The sequence below is a fragment of the Poecilia reticulata genome, linkage group LG5 (genome assembly GCF_000633615.1).
Source record: "Poecilia reticulata strain Guanapo linkage group LG5, Guppy_female_1.0+MT, whole genome shotgun sequence".
Lineage (NCBI taxonomy): Eukaryota > Metazoa > Chordata > Actinopteri > Cyprinodontiformes > Poeciliidae > Poecilia > Poecilia reticulata.
Window position 1 is genome coordinate 2,196,157 of NC_024335.1, and position 24,157 is coordinate 2,220,313.

General features: G+C 38.2%; 1 protein-coding gene across 14 annotated transcripts in view; it reads right to left on the reverse strand.

The window, feature by feature from the left end:
- ptprt (protein tyrosine phosphatase receptor type T) overlaps window positions 1-24,157 on the reverse strand; it is a 316,254-nt gene that overhangs the window by 64,858 nt on the left and 227,239 nt on the right. For 9 of the 14 annotated variants that reach the window (XM_017304835.1, XM_017304834.1, XM_017304832.1 and 6 more), the window contains 3 exons: window positions 11,585-11,739; window positions 9,232-9,312; window positions 7,955-7,990 (listed from right to left, as the gene is read on the reverse strand). In XM_017304835.1, coding sequence (XP_017160324.1) covers window positions 7,955-7,990; window positions 9,232-9,312; window positions 11,585-11,739 — 272 coding nt within the window. Of the gene's footprint in view, window positions 1-7,954; window positions 7,991-9,231; window positions 9,313-11,584; window positions 11,740-24,081; window positions 24,112-24,157 lie in introns of all 14 variants that reach the window. The other 5 variants (XM_008408309.2, XM_017304833.1, XM_008408308.2 and 2 more) reach the window with 2 other exon arrangements.

Here is a 24,157-nt window from a genome sequence, read left to right on the forward strand (position 1 = left end):
GACCTGTCCAGGGTGACCCCGCCTCTCGCCCGAAACGTTGGCTGGAGATGGGCACCAGCAACCCTCCCGACCCCACTGAGGGACAAGGGTGCAAGAAAATGGATGGATGGATGGATAGTTCTACTGACAGATGCCTTCACTTATAACAAGACACTCGTCCCACGTTACACGTTATAAGTGAAGGAAATTTTTGACTTAAACTCCTGGACTTCACTAAGATACTGAGATTCTTTAACAAATATTTGGAGAAGCAGCAAACTGTGAGAGACTCACTTTAGCAATCTTCCATTTTGTTCAGTACAGCAGCAAACGTTGCTTTGGTGGAAAGACAATAAGTAGCTCTGAACAAACTCTTGGGCACAAGTTCATCCCAAGGATGGGCTGTGAAGCTAGTCACCAGTTTACAGAGCAAAGTGGGGACCTTCAGGTGGACACGTCACTTTTTATAAATGTGGCTCGTTATCAGAACTTCCTTCCTTTAACTCTGACCAATGCACATCCACCACCTCTTCTACACACCCAGAGATTACTGTAGGGTCTATAAATAAATAATGCCAGACACATGTTCAATAAGTTAAAATGAGAACTGTCGGGAGACTAACTGGAACATTTTAATAATCGGAATAAGCTCTGACAGCTAGCCTATGCATTTTATCGTTCATACCTGCTATTTCAGATATACATTTTTTTGTCTTGTGTGGTCAAAAATCTGAAGAGGCTGTTATTAAACTGACAAACCACAGATCTGTGAAACCAATCAGGACTTTACAGCAGGTCTGCATTTGAGTTTTTATGAATTATGAAAGAACTTTGTTCTGAGTGCAGAACGGCATTTCTTTTAAATTACCACCACTTTAAGGCTAAAAGCAGTTTATGGAGTTTTCTAGATCAAAATGTAGACCTCAAAACTTAAAACGTAAATGAAGTGAGTCCAAAACTATCCTTATTTTTAATGCGTTGTGCCGTTTCTGCTCGCACCATCATCTCCCTCTACATCTGATAAGTTTGTTTCTGCTGAATGTGAGATGTAGTTGGTTTTAGTGTGTGGTATATATGTGTATATATGCATTTCTGTCTATACTTTTATAGTAATTTTATACATTTAAATCAGTAAATTAGATCAATGGTTCTGAATTGTAGCTACAGCTTGTTTTTTTTAATATTCATCTTACTAATGATTTTATGCTGTTAAAATCGTTACAGAAAATATTTGACTGAAGAGCCTTTTAATAATCAGTCAGAGCAGTTTAACCATGTTTTACGAATAAAATACAGATTTTTATTAAGACTTTCCATGTAAATCTAATTAAGTGGAGTGGATTTCATTATAATTCTCTCTAAAAATATGTTTTTATAGAGACGGCTGTGCAGAAATGGAGCCGCGTTGATTCCAGCTGCTGTCAGTCACCAGATCCTCATATCTTTATTACTTTAGTGTCTCCTCATTCTAGTTTTTTACTTATTTTTAAATAAATTCTGTCCGTGTTGCAGCCGTAGATGCACGTTGAGTTTATTTGATTAATCAGTGTTTACTGTAAATCAGGGGTCCCCAAACTTTTTCCTGTGAGGGCCACATAACTTTTCCCTTCTCTGGTGGGGGGCCGGAGTCAGTTTGTAACAGAAAAAACGTTACACGGTTATCACCTGCGCTGCCGGAAATTGTTGTGCGTTACTCGATTGATTTATACCCAAAAACCGTTAGTGAAACGGTCACTGGGACTGACTAGTATATGTTCCATTGAGGAAAAGTAACTTTAAACTTTCACATAAAGGTTCGTTTTGAAGTATAAGCTGCTACTTACAGGCATTAATTAGAAGAATTCGACTTGAAATGCGGCGTTCATAACAAACACGTGTTCATCTGCTCTACCGCTAGCAAACAACTGAACTGATTAATTAACATAAAAGTCAAGCAGTTCCCCAAAAGTCCAACAGATGGCAGCAATGCGCCATGCAAAACAAAACACCCACAGTTTACAGGACACACTTCCTGCTACAGAGCCCCCTGGTGGTTGAAGAAAAATCCACATATAAACCGGAAAATACAATATATGAAAAAAAAATCTGAATGCTCTGGTATTGTTCAGGGGGCCGGACCAAATGTGGAGGCGGGCTGGATCCGGCCCGCGGGCCGTAGTTTGGGGACCACTGCTGTAAATGAAGCGTTTTGCTGTAAAACAGGAAGTTTTGAATTTGTCTTCCTGCTCATGGATCTGATTCACATATTATGAATCAGATGTTTAGATCTAAAGCTGCTGGTCTTCAGCTAAGCAGGCTGAGGCTTTACAGGTTTAAATCTCTCAATTCGCCATCATGTTTAATTGTTACGGAAGTCTGAAAATATAATAATGAGCTGCCATTATTCACGTGGTGAAACATTTGTTTTAGAATCAGTTTTCATCTCCTTTTTAATCATCTTTTTATTAATTTCCACATGTTTCATATATTTATAAAGGTGGATATTTTAGTTTAATTGAACATTTCTCAGATGCAATTTGTATTGTACTGAAATTGCAGTGAAAATAATTAAATTCTTGGATAAAATAGAATAATTGTTGAAGTTTTGGGGGTTGACATTATCGAGAACACTCAGTCCTGATTGTAAACCTCTGGATCTCAGAAATAACTCACGTATTTGCCAAGCACACAAAAATGTACCGGGGCTCGTTCAGTTTTTAGAAACTGATGGTTCTGCCTTTCTGAGAAGCAGATTCTGTGAATCTTTTCTACCTCAATGCCTCTTATTTTGTTTTCTCTGGTGTTACAACACTTTGTGCTTATTGGCAGCTGAATTTCAGTTTTTGCATATCAGTCCATGTAACAGTAGTAACATATGTTTTTCTCCTTCAAATTAAAGTTCCACAAACTGTTGCATGTGTGTTTTGACCAGGTTTTCAGATGGGCTTTTTGCACAAAAAAGCTCAAAAATCAGTTTAAGAAATGTTTCCCTCAAAAAAATCTAATTACTAGCAAAAATATTCAGCTTATTACTCAATTACAGCATATAGAATATTAAGTTACAAGCTCTTATTTGACAAGAAAGTGAATCATCACTTCAAAGAATTAGATAAAATATGAGCCAAAAAAAAAAATCTCCTTGGCATATTAAGGAATTTTAAGCAGCTTTCTTAATTAGCTATCATTTGACTGACTACCCAGAAATGTCTTCTACTAACAAACCTGTTAGAGCAGACGGTGAATCGCTCTGTGGGGAGCAGAACTGGTCAGTCGTAAATGTTTGGGATGCAAGTTTAACATGAGAGAACATGGCTGGTTAAAACTACTGTTCTGTTTTTATTTAGCATTTTATAATAGTTTACACAATTCTCAAAGCTGCAAGTCTCTTCTTCCATTCACTGAAATTCAACAACAAAAGTCAAGCTCAATGGGAGGAACCCCAGACAGAAAACTGAAGGGAGATGAGAATCGAGCAGGATTGTGTAGGAAGGCGGAGGCCAGGCTGGCTGCAGCCTAGTGATGACATCACTTCCCCGCTGTGGGTTTTATATCCTCTCTTTATTATCCTCCCTTTCCTCCATCACTTCTCTCATTCTTTATCTCTGTCTCACACTTCTAATACATCCAAGCAAACATATTTCCTCCTGCTTGGTGATAAAATCCTCTCGCCTTATGCAAACCACCACTGTATGCTAATGTTCCCCAAAAAGCAGCCCAGCTTTAATACAGTCAGGAGTGTACCTGCATACCAAGAGGAATCTGCTTTGACAGCAATGTCCTGTGAAGATAGCTGGTGACTGGGTGAGAATGCAATAACACAAAAAGGTTATTTGCCCTGTGAGACTCCTTGCAGAAATATTACTGGGTCCCCTTCTCTGTGTCAGCGCTTTCAGTCTCATTAGGACCGAGCCTGGCAGAGAATGCTGCATGCAAGTAAATGTTTGTCCATTTCAGAAAAAATACTACCAAGGCTGAATTACAGATAGGAGGACACTAATTTGTGACATTGTTATGGGTAACTTTTTACTTCATGCAGTTCCCACAGTTCCCGTATTTTTATTTTTTTGTGATTTTTTTGAACAAGTGGTTCATTATGTCACAAAATGTCCTAACTTTTGACAAACAAAAATGTGCTGAGTATGCTGTGCATTTGTATTTAGCACAAGCAAATGCCTTCTAACGTCACATGATAATTAAACTCTGTCCACCTGTGTGTAATTACACATTGTGTGTAATTTAACGTGGGGGAGTTTCACAGTCGGTCGGCTCGGTTTGATTGAGAACCAACGTCGTAACGATTTCAGCTGCTGCAGTTTCTTTCTCACTGCATTGTGTCAAACAATCTTCCACGTCCTCGACTTTGATGGCGCCGCGCCAAGAACACCAAAAAATAAATTTAAAAAAGTCACAAAACCCTCTGAAGACGACACTGAGGAAAACTTCACAAAATGTAAACAAAAATGGAGCATTGTCAGATTTTAGATCTTTGGTAAAAAAAACAAACAAAGAGCCATTTCTTCTGCCAGAGCTAGACTCTCGTGTTTGTTCTGGTTGTAATTACCCAGAATGCACCATGTTGTAGTCCACTACAGTCTGCATTCCTGCTTCTGCTTTTCAAACAGCACCAGAGTTCAGTTCAACCAAACCAAGACCTACGATTTTACAAGGACCAGAGTTTAGCTGCTCATTCACACGTCCTGAAATGAACTGGACTTTCTTTGCAAACAAGCTAGAGTTTGATTAAAGTGGACTAAACAGGGCTGGTGTGAATGAACCCTAAGTAAACTGAACTGTTCTAAGAAGAAATCAGGGAATTATTAGTGAATATAAATGAACAGACAGCATCCGAAGGACCAACAAAAACCATCATTCTGATTTTTACACTTACACTGATAACTGAAAGGTTTACCCAGCATTAAAAAAAATTTAATCAAAAAGTCAATATAAAGATGTGCGAAAAAGTTTATCCAAAACTACATACTGTAGTGTATAAATGTAGACGAATGAACTGAACCTGAATGTTCAAAATGCAACGAATGTAACATCACTCAGTCTGCAGTTTTCAGCGCAGGAACAATTTCTGTACATCAGTACGGAGAGTTAAGAAGAAGAGTGCAGGCAGTTATGACCAGCATTAAACTGGACCTGTAGCTCTCAAAAGCCAAGTTCCCCCAAAGGCCAGCGTGACATTTACAAGAGAAAAATGCCCGCCTGAGAGCAACTGTCTAATTATACCGGACACACAAATATGAGTAATTCTAAGAAGAAAAATAGAAAAAGGCAGTCCATTCTTTTGCAAGATGCAATCTGCGAGTGGAAGAGGCAGTTATGTCCAAGAGAAGCTCAAAGTAAGACGGAAGCTTGTGACGTACTGCGTTATCTGCTCACCTTAAAGTTTTATTTTTACTCAAAACGTCTGTTAGTTTGGTTAATAACACGATTAATGTGTGTTTTGACAGAGAACCAGCCAATAGAGGGACATGAATACAGGAAACTCTTGCTTTTTTCATCCATTAGTCCTGATCCGATATTAATATCTCTGTTGGTCCTGATATTGAAATCTAGATTGGGTACCAGCGACAGTTTCAGATGAATAAAGGCAGATCTATTCAGTCTAATTCTATGTTTTGAGCTCTAAATAATGAAATGCTTCAAAATTTATTTCACATTATACTTAGAATTAATTCAATAAATTTTGCAGGTAATTATTTGTACTTTCAGGACCATTTGAAAGAAGATTTGTTTATTTTACGTTCACCAACGTAGTGAACTTACTGTTTTTGTCAGTTTCTTTATTCTTCATTTTACATTGGTTGCCATAATTTCACTGACTGAGCAAATTGAAGTTGGGCTGTTTTTACATGTTCTGTACTGGCCAAATGAATTAGTAATTCAATACATGCATGTCTGTGTTTAAAAACAGGAACATGTTACATTTATGTCAGTGCTGTTTTTCCGTATCGGATCGGTACTGAAGTGTTTCGGTGCATTCCTGCTCGTCTTCAGGTTTCTGGAATAATTTACGGATACTGTTCTCCAGATGGTGGCTGCACAGTGGTGCAGTTGGTAGAGCTGTTGCCTTGCAGCAAGAAGGTTCTGGGTTCGATTCCCGGCCCCGGTCTTTCTGCATGGAGTTTGCATGTTCTCCCTGTGCATGGTGGGTTTTCTCCAGGTACTCCGGTTTCCTCCCACAGTCCAAAAAACATGACTGTCAGGTTAATTGGCCTCTCCAAATTGCCCCTAGGTGTGAGTGTGTGTGTGCATGGTTGTNACGTTCCTTCCTGGGAGGGGGGGGCGCCGATCTATGTTTTCGCATCCACCTGAATAATGCGTAGTTGCGCCACTGGTGCTACTACAGTATGTCTTCCAGACTACAAGTCGCTGGCGGGTTAAAGACTAACTAACTAAAAGCACAGGAACGGGTCACCAACCAGAATCTGACCCAAAAGTTTATGTCAGAGTTACCAATAAGGTAGCAGGATATGTTGACATATTGGTACATTTGTCTGTGATAATAAGTTTTCTGTTTTTGCTAATAAAGATTTTTGAAGTTATTGAACTAAACAAACAATGACAGAAGGATTTTATTGACAAAAAGCATCAATAGAAGTAGGGAAGGAGTTTTGTATTTTTCCTGCTAAAGCAGCGTTTGTTCCAGTCTGAGTTCAGAGTTCAGCTTCCATCATTTTGCACTTTTGTAGCAAGCAGCTGATTTTTTTGTTGCCGTGATGATCAAAGCTCTGTCTTATGTCTCTTGATTTTCAGACTAATTGTAAAGAGAACAGATGGCTCAATTAAAACCTAATGTCACTGCATGAAGATGTATGGCACCAAATTTCTGCCAGTGCATAAATCACTCAAGCATCTTTTTGCATTCTGCTTCATCACACCCTGATGTGCATCAGCAAATGACAGAGAAACCTGCAGATAGGTGGGGAATATAGCAGTAAATCAGCTGAAAATATGAGATCCTCAAATAGAGCCGTTAATGAGCCATTTTGCTCATTTAGTCTAGTAGGTTTTAATCAGATTGACAACACATAAAGTTGGTTTATGTCTCCGCTATCTGGAGCGGCGTATTTCAGCTCATCAGCTAAAGAAGCACTTTTCTTTCTGCTACCTGCATGATGGGAAAACAAAAAGAGGAGAAAAAAAAAAAACTTTCAGAGAATCTCATCAAGTTTTAGCCAAAAAAGACATTATGGGAAAAGGGCAGATTAGAAATAATCGACAGTCACTGGTTAGGTTTTATATCTCCTGCTGGTTTTTGTGTGTGAAACTGGGTGAAGTGGCATTCCTGTGTGAAAATCTGGCTGCACACACACAGACACACAGAGCATGTCACACACTTCCAAAGGCCAGAGACAAGCCTACTGGCAAGAAGCTGATCAATCTGTTCAACAGAAGGGAAAGGCAAGATAAAGCGAACAGAAAGAAAGAAGATACCACAGAATAGTAATGATATTTTAAAGGGGCCACATGTATGACAGTAATACTGCAGGTCCCCTGCCTTTACACGTCTCAGTATTCACAGACTTTCCTGTGGATTATTTACAAAAAAATCACCTGCTTGTGGATGTTTTTGTTGAGCACATCTAAAAAATGTCAAAGATGATGCAGCTTGGGAAGATGTTGACATCCTGCTGGCCGGCATTTCCAAAGAAGCTAATGAAGGAGCGTTTATAATCCCTTGAAAATAAGGATCATCATGGGTGTTGGGTTCTGTGGTAGCTCTGTTTCAGGTATTAATGTATATTAATGTCTATTTAGTGTTTGAACTATTAAAATAGGCAGTTATGATCAGTTTTAGTTTCAAGAAGTCTCGGGCTTCAGGTATTCACATGCCGTTGTGGTCGATTATCACCGTAAATACCAGGAAATACAGAAGCACTTGCTGTTGTTTGAGCGACATCAGAATGAACACAGGTGATGAAGAGCTATAAAACAATATTGATTGGTTGTTAATTATGGTTCAAAAACAAGCGATTTCTCTTACCTATTGAAGTTGTAGCTGGAACAGGCTCTTTGGATACTGGAGAAAAAAAGCATAGGGCAAACATGGTCACCTGATGTTAAACACTATTCACATCTATCTGCTGCCAAAATACTCAATTTGAACATTTCAATGACAGTCAAATCTTTAAATCGCTTTAAAAACATTTTGAGACGATTTGATCTGGAAAAATCCAGAGTTCATTGTAATTTTTTTTGCTCAAATTGGTAAAAAGTAGAAACACTTTTCTAATAAAACATTTACAAACCAATGTCATTATTTTAGGGCTTTAAATAACTTGCTGTCATATAATTTAAATGCCAAGATATTGCATGGTTTTCTGTAAATTACACATACAGGCTAAAATATGTATAGAAAACTCATATAAATGTTTTAAATATTTTTAAAAAGTTGAACATTTTTTGTCATTCATTCAGAAAGTGAAAGTCATATGCAGATCCATTGCAAATAGGGACAATTTTAAGGAATATGGATTACAGATATATGAAAACCCAAAGTTCAGTGACTCACACAATTAGAATATTACATAAGATCAGATTTCAAAAGCCAGAAATGTTAGGCTGACAGAAAGTATTCAACTTTTCCCTATATTTAATTTTTTTTAAAATGTACCTGTATAATAATAATCACTGAATTTCTTTGTAAGAAGTGCAAAAAGGTTCTTTGGTGGGTTTCAGCTTGACAAGAACAAAATTAATATTCATGATTAACTACAGCTGGTAGTTTCTCTTTGCCAGCATTAGAAGGATTTATGCAACAGCGCTCATTCTCATTCAAGTAGAGCTGAAATGTGCAGCTGCCCACATGTACAAGCCAAACGCCTTTTGGAGGAAGGTTTTATATTCGGATGAGTGGGAGAAAAGAAAACTCTTTGGAGACGAGGTCCCAAAGAAGTTAAGGTGAGTACTTCACATTATACATAAAGTATGACTGTTTGGCAGCAAATCTACTTGGACATAACTGGTACAGATTTTGTGAAAATACACAATTATTTCACTGTATTTGTATTTAATGAAATGATTTCAACTTTGTAAACAGTTAATTTAAAAAGGAAGCTCCAATTAGTCCACAATGAGTTCATAATGAGAGGGATTAGTTAAAGGTAAGTAAAATTAAGCAGCAGCATCTTCAAGACTCCTCCTCCCTCCTCCAACATGCATTAAGAAAAACACAAGAAATGAACACAGAAATGTTGCCTAAGCATCTACAGAGATTAGGAAAAAAATGTCAATGTGCAAAAAAAAAAAGTGTGAGTGTACCTGAGTAGTAGGAATTCAGCAGGGATTTGCTCTGCAGCGTTTTGCTTCCCTGCACAGAGAAGGAGCAGGGGGAGGGGGAGGCTGTGGAGAGGAGAGGCAAGTGTAAATATGACAGTAAGGACAATGACATTATTTTAAAAAGTGTGGAAGTACAGCAGGGGCCAAAAGAAAGACATGAATGAAGATGGAACATTTCAGATGAGGCAGAAATGGAAAAAAAAAAGAATCGGTTGAGAAAATGCCAGAAAAGAGTTTTACACCAGAGTGACCTTATCTACAAATCAACAGTCGAGTTTCAGAGACAATTAACAATAAAAACATCAACAAAGGCAGATCAATTTTCAGTAGCATGTGGAGCAGTTCGATAGCATTAATGGCACCTCTGATGCAACCGATATTGAATTTGGAAGCACAACAGTGATTACAGGCCAATGGGCATACATACACTTAAATCTGATGTGTTTCTCAGCGTGGGTCGATGATTTTAACTAGTCAAAGAGTGAATGAAAATAAAATAGTAAAAACAGGGATGTTAAAAATATATTTTAAAAATTGGATTTGGATACAAGGAGCTAGAACCTCAGTTTGGAAAACACTTGAAATAATTTACACATCTTCAAAAAGCAACATGTTGGGGATGTGGACGAGTCTTTGATTAGCTCTAAAAAAGAAAATCAAATCAAACCAGAAGCACAAAAATCATCATTAAGTGTCACACATTGTTCAGTAAAAGCTACCAGAAAAATATCCAAGAAGGTCAACGCCTCGACTCATTCTGCTACCCAAAGAGACACGCAGTGTGTTAAAGGTCAAGTGACAAATCTCCCAAAGAGCTGCAGTAATAATGACAGAGCGGTTGAGGCGACGCCATCATTAAATCGGTGGACTTCTCCAGAAGCTTGTTAACACCAAGCATCGCAGTTATCCCTAAAGACATTAGATCCCTCATTAGGGATCATCGATGCAGCTGAAGCACCAGATAACTTATCAATAGCAAAACCTCCCAAAGCTGTTTAGTCAGTCTGCATACAGCTTTGCTTTTATTAGCTAACCTGCTTAAGGAGCATTAAATACCTTGCATTTAGTACAAGGCATTTAATGCTTTAAATGCGTACAAAATAGTTTGCATTATTTACTATTTACTTGCACACAAAATAGTAACTTGTAAAATAGCAGGCTGAGGAAAATGGAAAATGTATGCCTGTACTAAATAGGGCTGTAGTGATACAATAATCTCACAATGTGATACACAATATTCTGCTCACAATACAATATATATTGCGATATTAAGCAAACAATATAATTCAATACACTTTTGCAATTTTCTGAAAGATTTTAGAGGGACAGAGTGATTTTAGTGACATTTTGTGACTGTTATAGAGTTGGATTGAATTAGTTTAACTGAAAACTGAATAAAAGCACCAACTACACAATACCTGGCTCTGGTTGGACACAGACTTAAAGTCGACAGCTGGACAAAACGAATCAAAGAAGTGGTGAGAAAACATGTTTCGATACCTTTTTAACCTCAACACTTAACATCTGAAGGAATCACTCTAAACCTGATGACCTGATCACTCTCCTAGCGAAGCAGGTGACAGTTGGATGTTACGATACTTGCGGATGAATATCAATTTTTTTTCTAGGAAATAAAATATCGATATATATCGCAAAATCGATATCATTACACAACCCTAGTAGTAAACAAAGTGATTGTTACTAAAATAAAAAAGAAAATAAGCTGTTTCACTGCAAAACCATAACGTCTTTGGGTGTAGTCGCCAGTGCAAATATATTATTACACTGAAATTAAGACAAAACTAACCGACAACTACCTTTTCAACAAGATACAGGAGCTTGTTGCAAGTCAATATTTCCTTAATATTGATTTAAAAAGCATTAGTTCTACTGACGGGCTGCACAGTGGCGCAGTTGGTAGAGCTGTTGCCTTGCAGCAAGAAGGTTCTGGGTTCGATTCCCGGCCTGGGGTCTTTCTGCATGGAGTCTCCATGTTCTCCCTGTGCATGGTGGGTTTTCTCCAGGTACTCCGGTTTCCTCCCACAGTCCAAAAAACATGACTGTCAGGTTAATTGGCCTCTCCAAATTGCCCCTAGGTGTGAGTGTGTGTGTGCATGGTTGTGTGTCCTGTGTGTCTCTGTGTCGCCCTGCGACAGACTGGCGACCTGTCCAGGGTGACCCCGCCTCTCGCCCAGAACATTAGCTGGAGAGGAACCAGCAACCCTCACGACCCCACTGTGGGACAAGGGTGTAAGAACATGGATGGATGGATGGATGTTCTCCAGATGCTGCCAGTAACAACCTTGATCATGTAGAACGGATGAGTTTTACTCACTGAAGCCGTTGAGGTCTGGGCTGGAAGTGGAGAACGGGTCGTCTTTGTGCAAGGTGCTGACTTTAGTGGTGCTCTTGTCAGCCGTGGTGACCGGACCCATCTCCCTCTGCTGGGTGGAGCTGCTCGCAGTTTCCTTCTGCTTTTTGGCCAACTTCCTATGAGCAAAACAAACATGGAAAACAAATCTAAACAGACGTCAACACAAGTTTGTGAATTACGAGTTATATTTATGTTTATACACAGAGAGATAAAACTTGATGAGAGGTGAAATGAAGTGAATTGAGCACAGAATGAAGACTTAAGGATGAAAGATACAGATACTGCAACGCATTGAATAAAGGATCCGTCGATTTGAGTAGGCCGTCTTTAAATTCAGCAGTTCGACACACCAGGATGTAAACAGTTGGCAACGTTTAACTGTCAGTTTGGAAATAAATTCATTTATTTCCAAATGAGAAATATTATTAACGAGAGTTCCTCGCTAAAACGAGAAAATCTCTTTACAATCTCTATAAGGAGATATCATATTATGTTCCTCTGACTGATTACATAAAGGGCATAAAGAGACTCACTATGATCCTCCTTCTCACTCCGTTTCTTCTAGATGACATTTAAAAATCCCAGGAAGTATTGCTGTGTTACTGTTCCGACCTTTCTTATTTAAAAGAGAATATGTTTTGGTGTTAGTGAGATATAAATCTCATTTTAACAGGTTTTACATCTCGTTACAACGACAAGGTTTCAGTGTTTAAATGAGATACTGAATTTACTTCGAAGCTCTGGCAGTTGAACGCTTACGTGAAACTGTCAGCTAGTCCCCACCAGATTTTCACATCACAGAGATTAATACACGTTAAAAATAAAGTCAAATTTCAGAAGCTGTGACTTTACGTTCCTTTTGTGACCTCATCACTTTGTTGTGCAGGGATTTGGGCCTTCTTAACAGTCCTTCAGTTTATTGAGATTTGCAGATATTCATTTTTGCGCCACTCTCTGAAGAAGAGTCCAAATCCCTCGAGTTCCTTTCACATTGCATGTGGAAATGCTCTTACTGTCAGGAATAAACCCAGCCTGGAGTTCTGCTTCTGGTCGTCTTCGATTTGAATTCACCAAACATTTCCATGATTATTTACAATTATTTTTCACCCACATTTCTTCCTCAAAGGCGATAATTCCTCGTCTTACTTAAAGTATGTTGGACAGTTTTAGTCGCTAATGATTTAAATCCCATTATATAGACTAACATCATTTCTGCAACCATGATTACATAAGTTGCTGCTGGTTGAAAGATAATCAGTCATGCAGTGATGTGCCTGTATTCTGGTTGCTACCTTTTATTCTGTTTGCCTGCAGAGTTTCTGTTTCATGTTTCCAAACTAATAATCCCATTGTTTAATAATCCCAACTAGTCATGAAAGCAGTGATTATTTTTGCTTTCTTTACAGCAATTAGCACAATAATGGAAAGACGATATGATTCACTGTTGAAAGGTCAACATTGTAACACTGCTGCTCTTCAAAGTCGAGACGTTTTTCAGTAAATATGTTCCAGTTTCCCTAAACACATGATCAGGCACCAAGCCTGAAATTACCAAATGACAGTATTAGTATGAGAAAGAAACTTTTTAGGTAATTTAGAACATTTATAGATCTGAACCAAGCTGTACTAGTTAGATATTGTCCCATGTGTTAGTCGTTTACTGATGAACCTTTACAGCCTCGTGAGGTTTAGAAACCATGAAGGAAATCATGCAGTAGGCATCAAACTAGACTCACAACATTCATCTCGTCTTGTGTGAATTGTCTTGAAAAGTCAGAAATACTTTGAGTCTAAAAATGCTGGAAGTGATAATTAGTGCGCTTCATCATAAAAGAACTTTGCTTCTTCAGAGCCAGCCGTGTAAATGAGCTGCCTGTTCTGTTTTGTTCTGCAGTTTCATCTCTTGGACTCAAATCTTCTGCACATTTCCAAACTTACGAAACTTCTAGAAACCCGCATGGCTTCTCATATGCTGCAGGGTCTGTTAAAACACCCAGCAGCGTCTTTGTAGTCACCAATAAAATATCCTCATGGATTCTTTGCAAGCATTTTGCTTCACAGGGAATCCAGACAATATTGCAAAGTTTTACATTAACAGGGTTCATTTTCTAATTAGGTGTTGAAGACGTTAATAAAAGCTTTAACGTCTCTCGTTGCTGCACAAGTCTTGTGCTGAGAAGATTTTCACAAATTTTGCATCTAAACCTACAAGACGTATGAAATTCAACAAAAGCTATCAGTGAAATATGTTCAGCAGGTTTTCTTTTGTAATTAGTGCTTCAATGAAATGAACGTATGTGGAATGCAAAGTAAAATCTGTGACTCGTAACAGAACTTATGAAGTAATTAGCTGGTTTGTTTGCCGTGAGTGAGGCTGTGGAAAAAACAACAAAACCTGATCTGAGTGAGGTTATTGCTTCTGTCCTGACCTGCCAGGTGAAATGCTTGAACTAGTTTTAACCCAAATCCTCCTTCATGTTGCACATCCACTTCTTACAAAGGACAAACTTTTTTAAGTCTAATCATAAACATGGAGATTGAAATGCAGCTTGGCCTTTGCTGTGGGTTAATTTGAAATGTAAAACCAGTGAATAGGAAGCCATTATGTTTCTTCATCTTTTCACATTTGAATAAATCATTTACTCAATAGTACTGCAGTGAAGTGTGACCTAACAGAAGCTCTATAAGTTTAATTTCAAGGCAGTGACATTGTTAGGCTCTTTTCGTCTTGTTGAATAGCTCTTCAGACTTTCTGAAGGTCTTTCAAAGTTTTTCTTTGGCGTTTGCGTGCTGTTTTACTCGATACTCAAGTATTAAATGACGACTTCAACAGTGGAAAAATTAGGATAAAAACTACAAGCACAAAAGAAGTTTTAACCCTGAAAAAATGGAAGCAATTAAATATCTATGAGTTGATATGATAGAGACGAACGCTCAGACTCTGTCATCATTCAGAAGAACTGGGCATGTGAAACTTTAGTTTCTGTTTGCAGAGATAAAAGGTTTACAAGCCTGTGGATTCAGATGGATCTAACATGAGCAGACAATTTGTGTAGCTAACTAAATAACTGACCTAAACTGGTTTAGTTGTCTCTGTGTAACTGGTGTAATTTTGCACAAACAATTTATAACACTTATTTTACCTTTCATAGAGTCATATGTTGTCTGTCTTTAGTTTTGTAGAATACATCATGTACAATGTAACATTAAAATTTAAAAAAAAGATACAAAAGATACAATTCAATACAATAAAATAAATATATTGAACATTAAAATGTCATGTATTACAATAACTGCAACTGGAACTTTAATGTGTTCATTTCAAATAATTAATTACAAAGATTTTAGCGCATTAAAAATTGTTTTGCATTTAATCAGTTACATAGAAAGATCCTGGGTGGAACTGTTGTATTCATGTGTTCCTGGTACTCCCATAAATCTGACGCACAGGCAACATCCACAAAACCATTTCTCTTGGCCGACGGGGGGTTAATTTATGCTTCAAAAAATGATCTGATGGGATGCTGAAGTTGTTCTTGTAGGAGTTACATAAACTAGCATCTCAATGCTAAACATGTGGCAGCAGCACAGGCTATTGTCAGAGTCCACTTTTTTTTTTTTTTTTTAAGTATGATTTCAAAGCACTTTGCACCAATCTGATGTTTGAAAACCCCAACTAACAGATTTAAACAATTAATATCTGTCTAATTAATTAATTGTGCTAATTTAGCAGCACAATACGTATTTTTACTTGAAAATGTTGCTTATTTTGTCTCTGCACTTCTCAATTAAAATGCGAATATTTACAGACAATTATTGGAATCAAGATACTAATCAAGTCTTAAGACTAATAATATATAAAAACATAATTTGCCACATAATTTCTTTTTATATTTGGTGAAAGTGAGAGAAAATATCTCCTTGAAGTGACAAACATTTGATTTATAACTTTTATTATGCTGCTAATACATTTTCAGTCACTTTTGTAATGCTAAGAATGAACTAAATCCATTTTCAGCACCAGAGCACTGTTTCCACACAGGCATTACTTTTTTAAAACATCAGGATTCGTTGAAACATTTTAAGCTTAAAATTTAGGAATCAATAAAAACAAAAAAAATAATGTGTCCACTAAACATCCCAGCTGCTCAGAACTAATCCAACAAATAGCCAGACCTTCTTTTTATCAGCACATCAACACATTTTTTCTGACTTTAAGAGCTTGAAAGAGTCACAAATGGCAAACAGTGGACGGTGTGTTTGTGCATAAGCATTGATTCTTGTACTGATGTGTGTTTCTAGAGGCAAATATTTGAGCTGTGTGTGCTGGACATTCAGTCTTTTCGCCTCTGAGTGTTGCACGTGTCGGTTGTGTCGGGCTGCTGGTCCACGCTGGGCAGTGAGTCGGCGTGTTCCTCTGTGACTTATCACGATGCCGCCTCGTTGCATGTGTTTCTGATGGAGTGAGCCGTCTCTGCAAAGCCAGTTCAAAAAGGCCAATGCAAGACAAATGTATTTTGCACAGCATGGCATGATTGAGACATAAGCTCTTATTTTCAAGAGAAACCTCAGCTAACTTTAGTAATACAAAGGTTCATGTCCACTCTACAAGTTATTCAGTGAATATTAAATAGTTAAAAACAAAATTCTCTCTGTGCTTTTGTTTTGTGTTTTCTTTCTGGCCTCCCTTAGCGATTGAGTGGGTGAATGAACGATTACAGTGGCTGCATTTTGAACCAGAATGGATGTGCATTGTCAAAGACCATTTGGTAATTTCAATAATGTGTACTGATCAACAATATTCTGAGTTTCCTGGGTTATTCTAGGTTTTTGAGCAGTGGACCCCAGCATGCTCTCAGGTCAGTATCCACACATTTAACTATTCCCAGATTTTTCTGTTCTCCGCATAAATCCAAATTATTTGCCAAACATTCACATATCCACTGTGTTTGGAAAACAGCTGTTTTCTTTGGCTGTTTCCCCCAAAACCGGAGATAAGGAAGACTTTCTCTGCAGCCAGCTAAAGAACAAAGGACCAAATCTTAGTAGAGGTCTGTGTGCATTAAAGGACACGCATTATGCAGAATTCACATTTCGCATGTTTTTTGTTCTTCCATTTGGTTTCTGCTTCTAAAAACAACTCAAATGCTTAAAAAAACAATAATTTAATGTTTTTTGGTGTTTGGAAAATGAGACATTTCAAAAACCTCCAGAATGTATTGTCACAAATAAGTAGGCGCTGCCCATTACCTAGCAACCCAAGCTGAGCTCCAGCATATTTGGTCAGCTGGTTTTACCAGGAGGCTCTACTAATGCCTTTCAAAGATGTACAGTTGTTTAATTGCACATTTGTTTGCAGCCATTTTCACATACGAGTGTAAACATTTAGTTTGGGAGCGTGGCCAGCAGCACCTTGTTTGGATTTAAAGTGACAGAACGCCTTAAAACTGCTGATTCTGAAAGGAGCAGAATAAAATCTCATCATCTCAGAATGATTTTGTGCAGAAACTGTAATGTACATGTTTTGTTTCGCCCATGGATACAAAGCCATTGGGCGATCTTAGGTCACCTTTAAAATACAAATGTTCAAGTCGTTTGTTGTTCAATCATTTCACCCAATAAAGAATTGTGTAAACAGCCATTCAGCAGCAGTTTATTTCTGATAATTATTTGCACTTTCATCAGATAATGAGGTCTAAATATAAAATCTCTTTCTGGGTTACTTTTCTACAAAACATCCTAAACTGATCTGGTTGTTTCTATCAGTTCATTGCTAATGTCTTTAGTTTTGCTGAACAAACAAACTTTTGCCACATCATGAGCTGCAGAATCATCCATTCTGAACAGAGCAGGCATGGTGGGCGTGTGTATTCTTGTTTACTTGCACGTTTATATCGTGTGTGTGTGTGTGTGTGTGTATGTGTGTGGGTGTGTGTGTGTGTGTGTGTGTGTGTGAGTGTGTGTGTAGGGGTGCGTGTGTGTGTGCATCTGAACAGTGAGATTGCTCACACGCTGATGCTTTTCTTTGTACTATGAGAGAATATAATAATCTGTGCTTGCTGTGCTCTTTTTCCATGCTGATCTTTTTGGTTTTATGAAGTCCTGTTCTGCTTAAATGATTGTGAGCGAGGGTGTGTGTGTGTGTGGGTGTGTGTGTGGGTGTGTGTGTGCGCGTGTGCGTGTGTGTGTGCGTGTGCGTGCAAGCACAACATTGTTGATCCCTCCGAAGGTCAGGAAGCAATAAACGAGAGGTCAGCTTTGGAAGAAACATCTCCTTTATCCCTATCAATCCTTCAGCCCACGGTTTACTGGTAATAATGTCTGTGGAGGACCAAAGCGATTATTCATTAAAGGTATGACTGTGCAAAAGTCTTAAACCACCTTCATTTTCTTTGAATTTTCCTTCAAAACACTCAGCTGTTCCTATGATAGTCTAACTCGAGCCGTTACATATTTCTGGTCATTTTTCACTTCCTATCTCTACTCTTTAAACATATTGTGAAGTGTGGCACAAATCTGATCTTTTTAGAAATTGGACCGATCAGACTTCCATGAAAACATGAATATAGGTTGTACAAAAAGCGGATGTGTGTCGCAGTTTTGCCAGCTGTGTGACGGTAGAGTCAACCTGAAGAAAGTCTGGGGAGCTAATCAATCACTTCTACTTAAGATTTAACAATAAAAACATTTGGTCAGATTGAAAGGATGAAAACAAACCTTCTTCCAAAACTTCTTCCTTCTAATAAAATCAGGTTTAATCCTAATATTTGAGATTCTATGATTGGGGCCAAACGGTTACTTACTGTGGTCTATTCCTGACTATCTGACTGCACTTTCATTTAGAAAAGTAGGAAGAAGAAGAAAGACAAGTGAGCCAGAAAGAGAATAAAGAACATAAAAACGGAAGAACGTATAAAATCAGTGAAGTGGTAAAAGCAACAGGCAACGTCTCAGAACTTTTATGGAAAAGACTTTCTCATTATCGTTCCCATTCTTCCCCTGCACTTCTTCCTATCCCACATTTATCCCAATAATGGGCTCATTTAAATGACAAATCCCTCGTATTGTAATTTGCAATGAACGGGACATAATCCTTCTTTAATGAATATCACGGCGGCAGTTCATTAACCGCTCAGGTTACCCCACCGGGCGCCGGCCCTACCGAGAGTCATGAGCTACTTGTGCGCCCCCGGCGACGCTAATTGCAGGATGTTTGATGTGTCGATAATGAGAGATGTGTGGTGAGGGGACGTTCAAAACCATAAGGGAGAGCTGCGCCGTTCCCCTGATGGGCTTAAGAGCAGTTTTAGTCCCCAGAGACACAAGATGGGAGGAAATGAAGTGAAGCAGAGCAGAAGTACTCATGAAACGGGTAAAAAAAAAAAAAAAAATCAGCTTTTTAATTGTTTCTTATGTGATGTATGAGACGTCAGGAGCACTTGAGGGGTTCATTTCCCAAAAGCCATGTTTCCATTAAAAAAAGACTCATTACTGAAGGTTATTCATTTTACAGAATAAAGAGACTTCCTTATTGTATGCTTAATTGTATAGGGTGAAATGACGTAGAATGAACCGTAACGATTCGGGATTGTTTAATGTGAAGTGGGTTCTTTTTAGAATAATGCATCAATATTAAACCAACAGAGCAGTCTGCAGCTTCCTGACCCTCTGCTGGCTCATCTGGTCACACTGATGAAACTCACATTAACACCAGAACAACAAGGTAGCTTCTGGATTTAACGTACCTATGAATGCATGAATGGCTGACAGACTAAGACGTGTGCATTTTCTTTTTTCAACTAAATTCTAAAGGATAAAATAGAAAACTTGGTTCAAAGAGAAAAGTGTAAATGTTTTTCTATCCAGAGCAAAAAATAGAAAACCAGTGATATTTTTGGTTGTCTGGTAGCACATCATTAAAATAGTATCATAAGTTGATTGATAATATCAAATTATACAGAAGTCTATATTTTTCTAATTTACAGTGAAGATATAAAGGCATAAGAATTTATTTTCCCCATTTAATTTTTAGCTAATATTTACATTTGTTTCACAAAGTGTCATTCAGTTTCCTCGGCTCTGATTGGGTGAACCTATAAGAACGGTGATGAGGAAAACCACAGATGTTGGCTGTAAAATCCAAAACGGTTTCTACTGTGTGTAATAATGCATATTAGTTTTAAGTTTTAAGCATTTTAGAGAAGTTATTCATGGACAGCAGTCGCCCTTAAACTGTATAAAATGATGCAACAATTCTGGAAAAATCCTTAGACTTCTAGAAAGAAACCGATTTAAAAATTAATCCAGTTACGCTGCCTTGTTTGTGCATATAAAGTCTGATGTTACTTATGATTAACTAAGAGCTGCATGATTGATCCTTTGCTCAATTAAAGCTAACTGTCTGGACTGTGGTGACCAATCAGAAGAGAGCAAGTGAGACTCCAAAGTCTCTGCCCAGATATTTGGTTTGGATCTAAAATCCTTTGACCTACTAGTAAATATTAAGTCGTTGTTTGTGTCCAGGTCGAGTCAGAACAAGGTGATGGTTGAAAACCCAGCAAGATATTAATAAGCTATCAATAATCATCAATTACTTTTATGTTCACAAAGCAGGTCTTGATGCTAGGAACACGTCAACCATACGAGAGGCAATGAATGTTAGAGGAAAGGATCTTCAAAGTCCTAAAATCTTGGCCGCTGAAATCTGCGTCTATTTTTCTGTTTCTACTTTATCCAACAGCAAAACAAAATCTGCTTACTTTACACTAAAAGTTCAAAACTAATCAGAGAATCATGACTTGACAGGACAGATTTCATTTGTAGTCCGATATGTTAATTTTTTTTTTAAATGGCGTCAACCAAGTTACTTTGTCCTGATTACAGAAGCACAAAGGAGAAAAAAGTGTTTTCTCAGTGACTAATGTGGCATGAGTCGATGTTGAGCCGTTATTCCTCTCAGAGCAAAATCTGTTTCTCTTGGAGTTTCTTAGATATGTGGGGGTTTTCACCAGGTCTTCATCAGAAGAGAGTATTTCACCTGCAGCTTGACCACCACTATTTCTTCAAAAGAGAAAAAATGAACCAGAGCAGGGGATCGCATTCATTTCAGTCGATGCTCAGCGGATCCACAGGCCGACCCGGAGGTGTCCAGTAAAACAAGGGGAGCAACATTTGTTTCACTTGTCAAGGAATGGGCAGAGACTCCTGTATTATGGTCGGGCCGGCCTCAGCCAGTCGGCTGGCAGCTGGATAACTCAAATATCCTGGAGCCATCCCCTGCTAGAGTCTGCAGTCAGACAGGCAGTCCGTCACCTCAGGATGACAGCGGTAGCTCCAGAGGAGGCTGCAGGCGAAACCCAAACAAACTTTCATCTGAGAATCACAACCCAGACAAGGGAGGGCGAGATGGAGGGCTACAGGCTGTGGTGAAGACACACACACACACACACACACACACACACACCCACACACACACACACACACACACACACACACACACGCACACACACACACACACACACACACACACACACACTCTGCAGGCATGCATCAGCCCGACACATTTAAATTCCCCCCTCATACGACAGCTCCTCAGGCTGCCCCTGTAGATGTGTATGTAAGCGTATTCACCTGCATTTATATTTATTTAACAGCATAATAAATGAGTTTTGCTTTATTTAACTTGACTTTGGATTCATAGAAGCGTTTCTGCTATTCAGTTAGCTTCATGGTACAACAGCTGCTTCTACCAAATGAGCTGAAGACATTTACAACTGGACTTCTTAGTAAAATAAAGGTTAAATAAAAATAAAAGGAAAGTAAACACTGCAGGATGAATATCTGCAGTGGTAGGAATTTGCTGAAAGACATGATGTTTCTTTCAAAAACTGCAGTGAAGCGTTTTATTTAGAAGTGGAGTGTTTTTCCACATACTGTCATATTTTAAATATTTGTTCTGATAAGCCTCATTTGTCTGATTAAAAATTGACGTCCTTTAAGCAGGTACTTTCCTTTAAGCTCCCATTTCTGTAGTAAGGGTTTTTTAATTGGTCTGATGCAATATTCCAATTTTTAATGTCATGTTTTCATATATTCACCTTAATTAATGCGATAAAAGCCTTTAAGAATCTGTTTGTAATGAGTTACTGAATGGATCTGTGTAGATAGTGAGATTTTCCTTTTGTGGATTTGAAAACGATGTAAGACACTAAACTTTTATTATTTATTGAGTTTTGAAGATACATTTAGTTTTCCTCCTACTTTTGAGTAAAAGCTGTTATATGCTCACGTGTTGCCTAAAACAATAAAATATTGGTGACTACAGCAGAACCAAGTCATCCAGGAAACTTTAGTGGTGAAGCTGATAGTAATAGGTTTGGTTAAATAAACTGTTATTACCCCTCCATATGTTTCCCTAATATAGTTAAAGTTAAAAACAATCTGCTGAATGCTGTCACTCCAGATGCATCAGCTTCTCTCTGTAAAGGAGCAGCTTTAGCTGCTGCCTTAGTGGGGCTGTTTTAGGAGAAAGTTTGGCCAGGCTAAGGTTTTTCCACTTAGTTAGGACTCACACCAGATTTAGAGAGTTTTCCAGGCCTTTGAAGAAGCTTTGAGAAGCAGAGATTCTCTGCAGGGATTTTCAGATGAGCTCAGGGCAAAAGAGTGCAGACGTGCACACAGGTAAGCATGTAAAAGTGTGTGTGTGAGTGAGTGTGTGTGAGTGTGTCATTACGTGCTTGTGCATGCCTTAAGACAGCTATAATAGCTCTTCATTAGAAGTGGTTAATAAGCAGGAAATGGCCACTTGGTGAAGGAGATAAGAGTGAATTACATTGACCTTTTAGGGTGAGAGTCTTAAAGAGGCAGGGTGTGCAGGAGGAAGATGAACTCAAATGCTCCCTTCTGCATCAGCAGGTGTGGAAATTATCACAATATTTTTTACAATAAAAACATTATATCATACGACAAACAAATAAAACAAGTTTCTAACACATTAGCCTGCAACAAAATGACAGTTTGCACTAAAAAGGTTTTAGGTTTTTAACCTAGTCATGAATTTAGATGAAAAAAACTTAGAAAACAGATGTTGAAGTATTTCTCAAATATTATGGGAAACTATTCAGTCGTTTCTTTATATTTTTCACCAAAGCTGCCAAATATTGTTTAAATATCACTTTTCAAACAAAATAAATGAAAGTTCTCCTGACAACTATGGGCAGCTAAATATTCCTGACATGTGATGTCTGTGACTATGCACGCCCTTAATTCTTGCAGGAAATAAACAGGCATGCAGTGATTTAAGTGCATAGCCAAAATAATGTGGTGCTGAATTGGTGAGACTGAAACTGACCAACGTTTCTCTGTGTGACCAAACCAACATGGTTCAGTGTTTCCGTGTGGATTCAAGGTTAGTTGTGTGAAAAAGTAATGTTGTGTGATTGATCCGTCCCAACGACTCGGGGGTGTTTTTACATCAAAGCTGCAGGATGTAACTTTTATAAATAAATACATTTTATACATATTTGTTGAAATAGTCACCATGTTATGACAGCATGGTAGGAGAGACCCTCTGCCTTCTCCCAGTGCTAACTGGAAACAACCAGTCAGAGGCAGGAGGTGGGTTTTAATGCTGTCAATCACCTTCATGTGGCGCTGCTCATTCCCTCCGTCTGTGTGATGCAGCTGGCAGAGCCTGCAGTGACGGCTCACTACACCAAGGATGGCGGATAAATGGTTGTTTCTCCACCATTAGCACATTTAACAGCACGTACCTGAGGGTGATTGACAGCACTAAAACCCTCCTCCTGGCTCTGATTGGTTGTTTTTGGTCGGGAGCCGTGCATTTCTTCAGACAGAAATAGTTTGATCCTTTCACAGATTCTCTGTCTCATATTTGTAAAAACCGTCACTACATGGTGACAATTTTAACTGTTTTTAATAAAATGTGCTTTACATGCTGCAGCTTTAACCTAAAGGCAGGTTTTGTAAAAAATACATACAAAATGCAGAAATCTTCAGTGAAAATATCAGCAAGTGGATGTGAAATCTGAGGAGACTTGAAGTGGGAAAGTATCTTATTTTCTCACACAGATTCCCTTCAAAAATGGAAATATGTATTTGATTCTACTTTTTCACAAACTTGAAAAATTGTCAAATGTGCAAAACTAAATACTCTGACATATTGAGAATAAACTTCTCAATTTCTACAACAAATACATTTTGAGACATTAAACTAAATATGAGATGTAAATGGTACTTTTACTGATGTTCAAAGGTGTTTTTGCAATAAGGATGCAGTGCTTGTCCTAAAATATGAGATAATCTTTTAACCATGCTCTCAATTGTTATACTTTTAGAAAGTTACGTGTGATGAAAGCTAAACAGGACAAACATTAGGACAGAAAGAACGTACGATGGTCTGAGAAAGCAGTAATTCCTGATGTGAAGTCTCTACTTACAGGTAATAAGAGTAGGAATAAGCATGTCTTCTGAAGCATGGTGAGGTGAGGCCGATGATGACAACAGAGCAAAAAC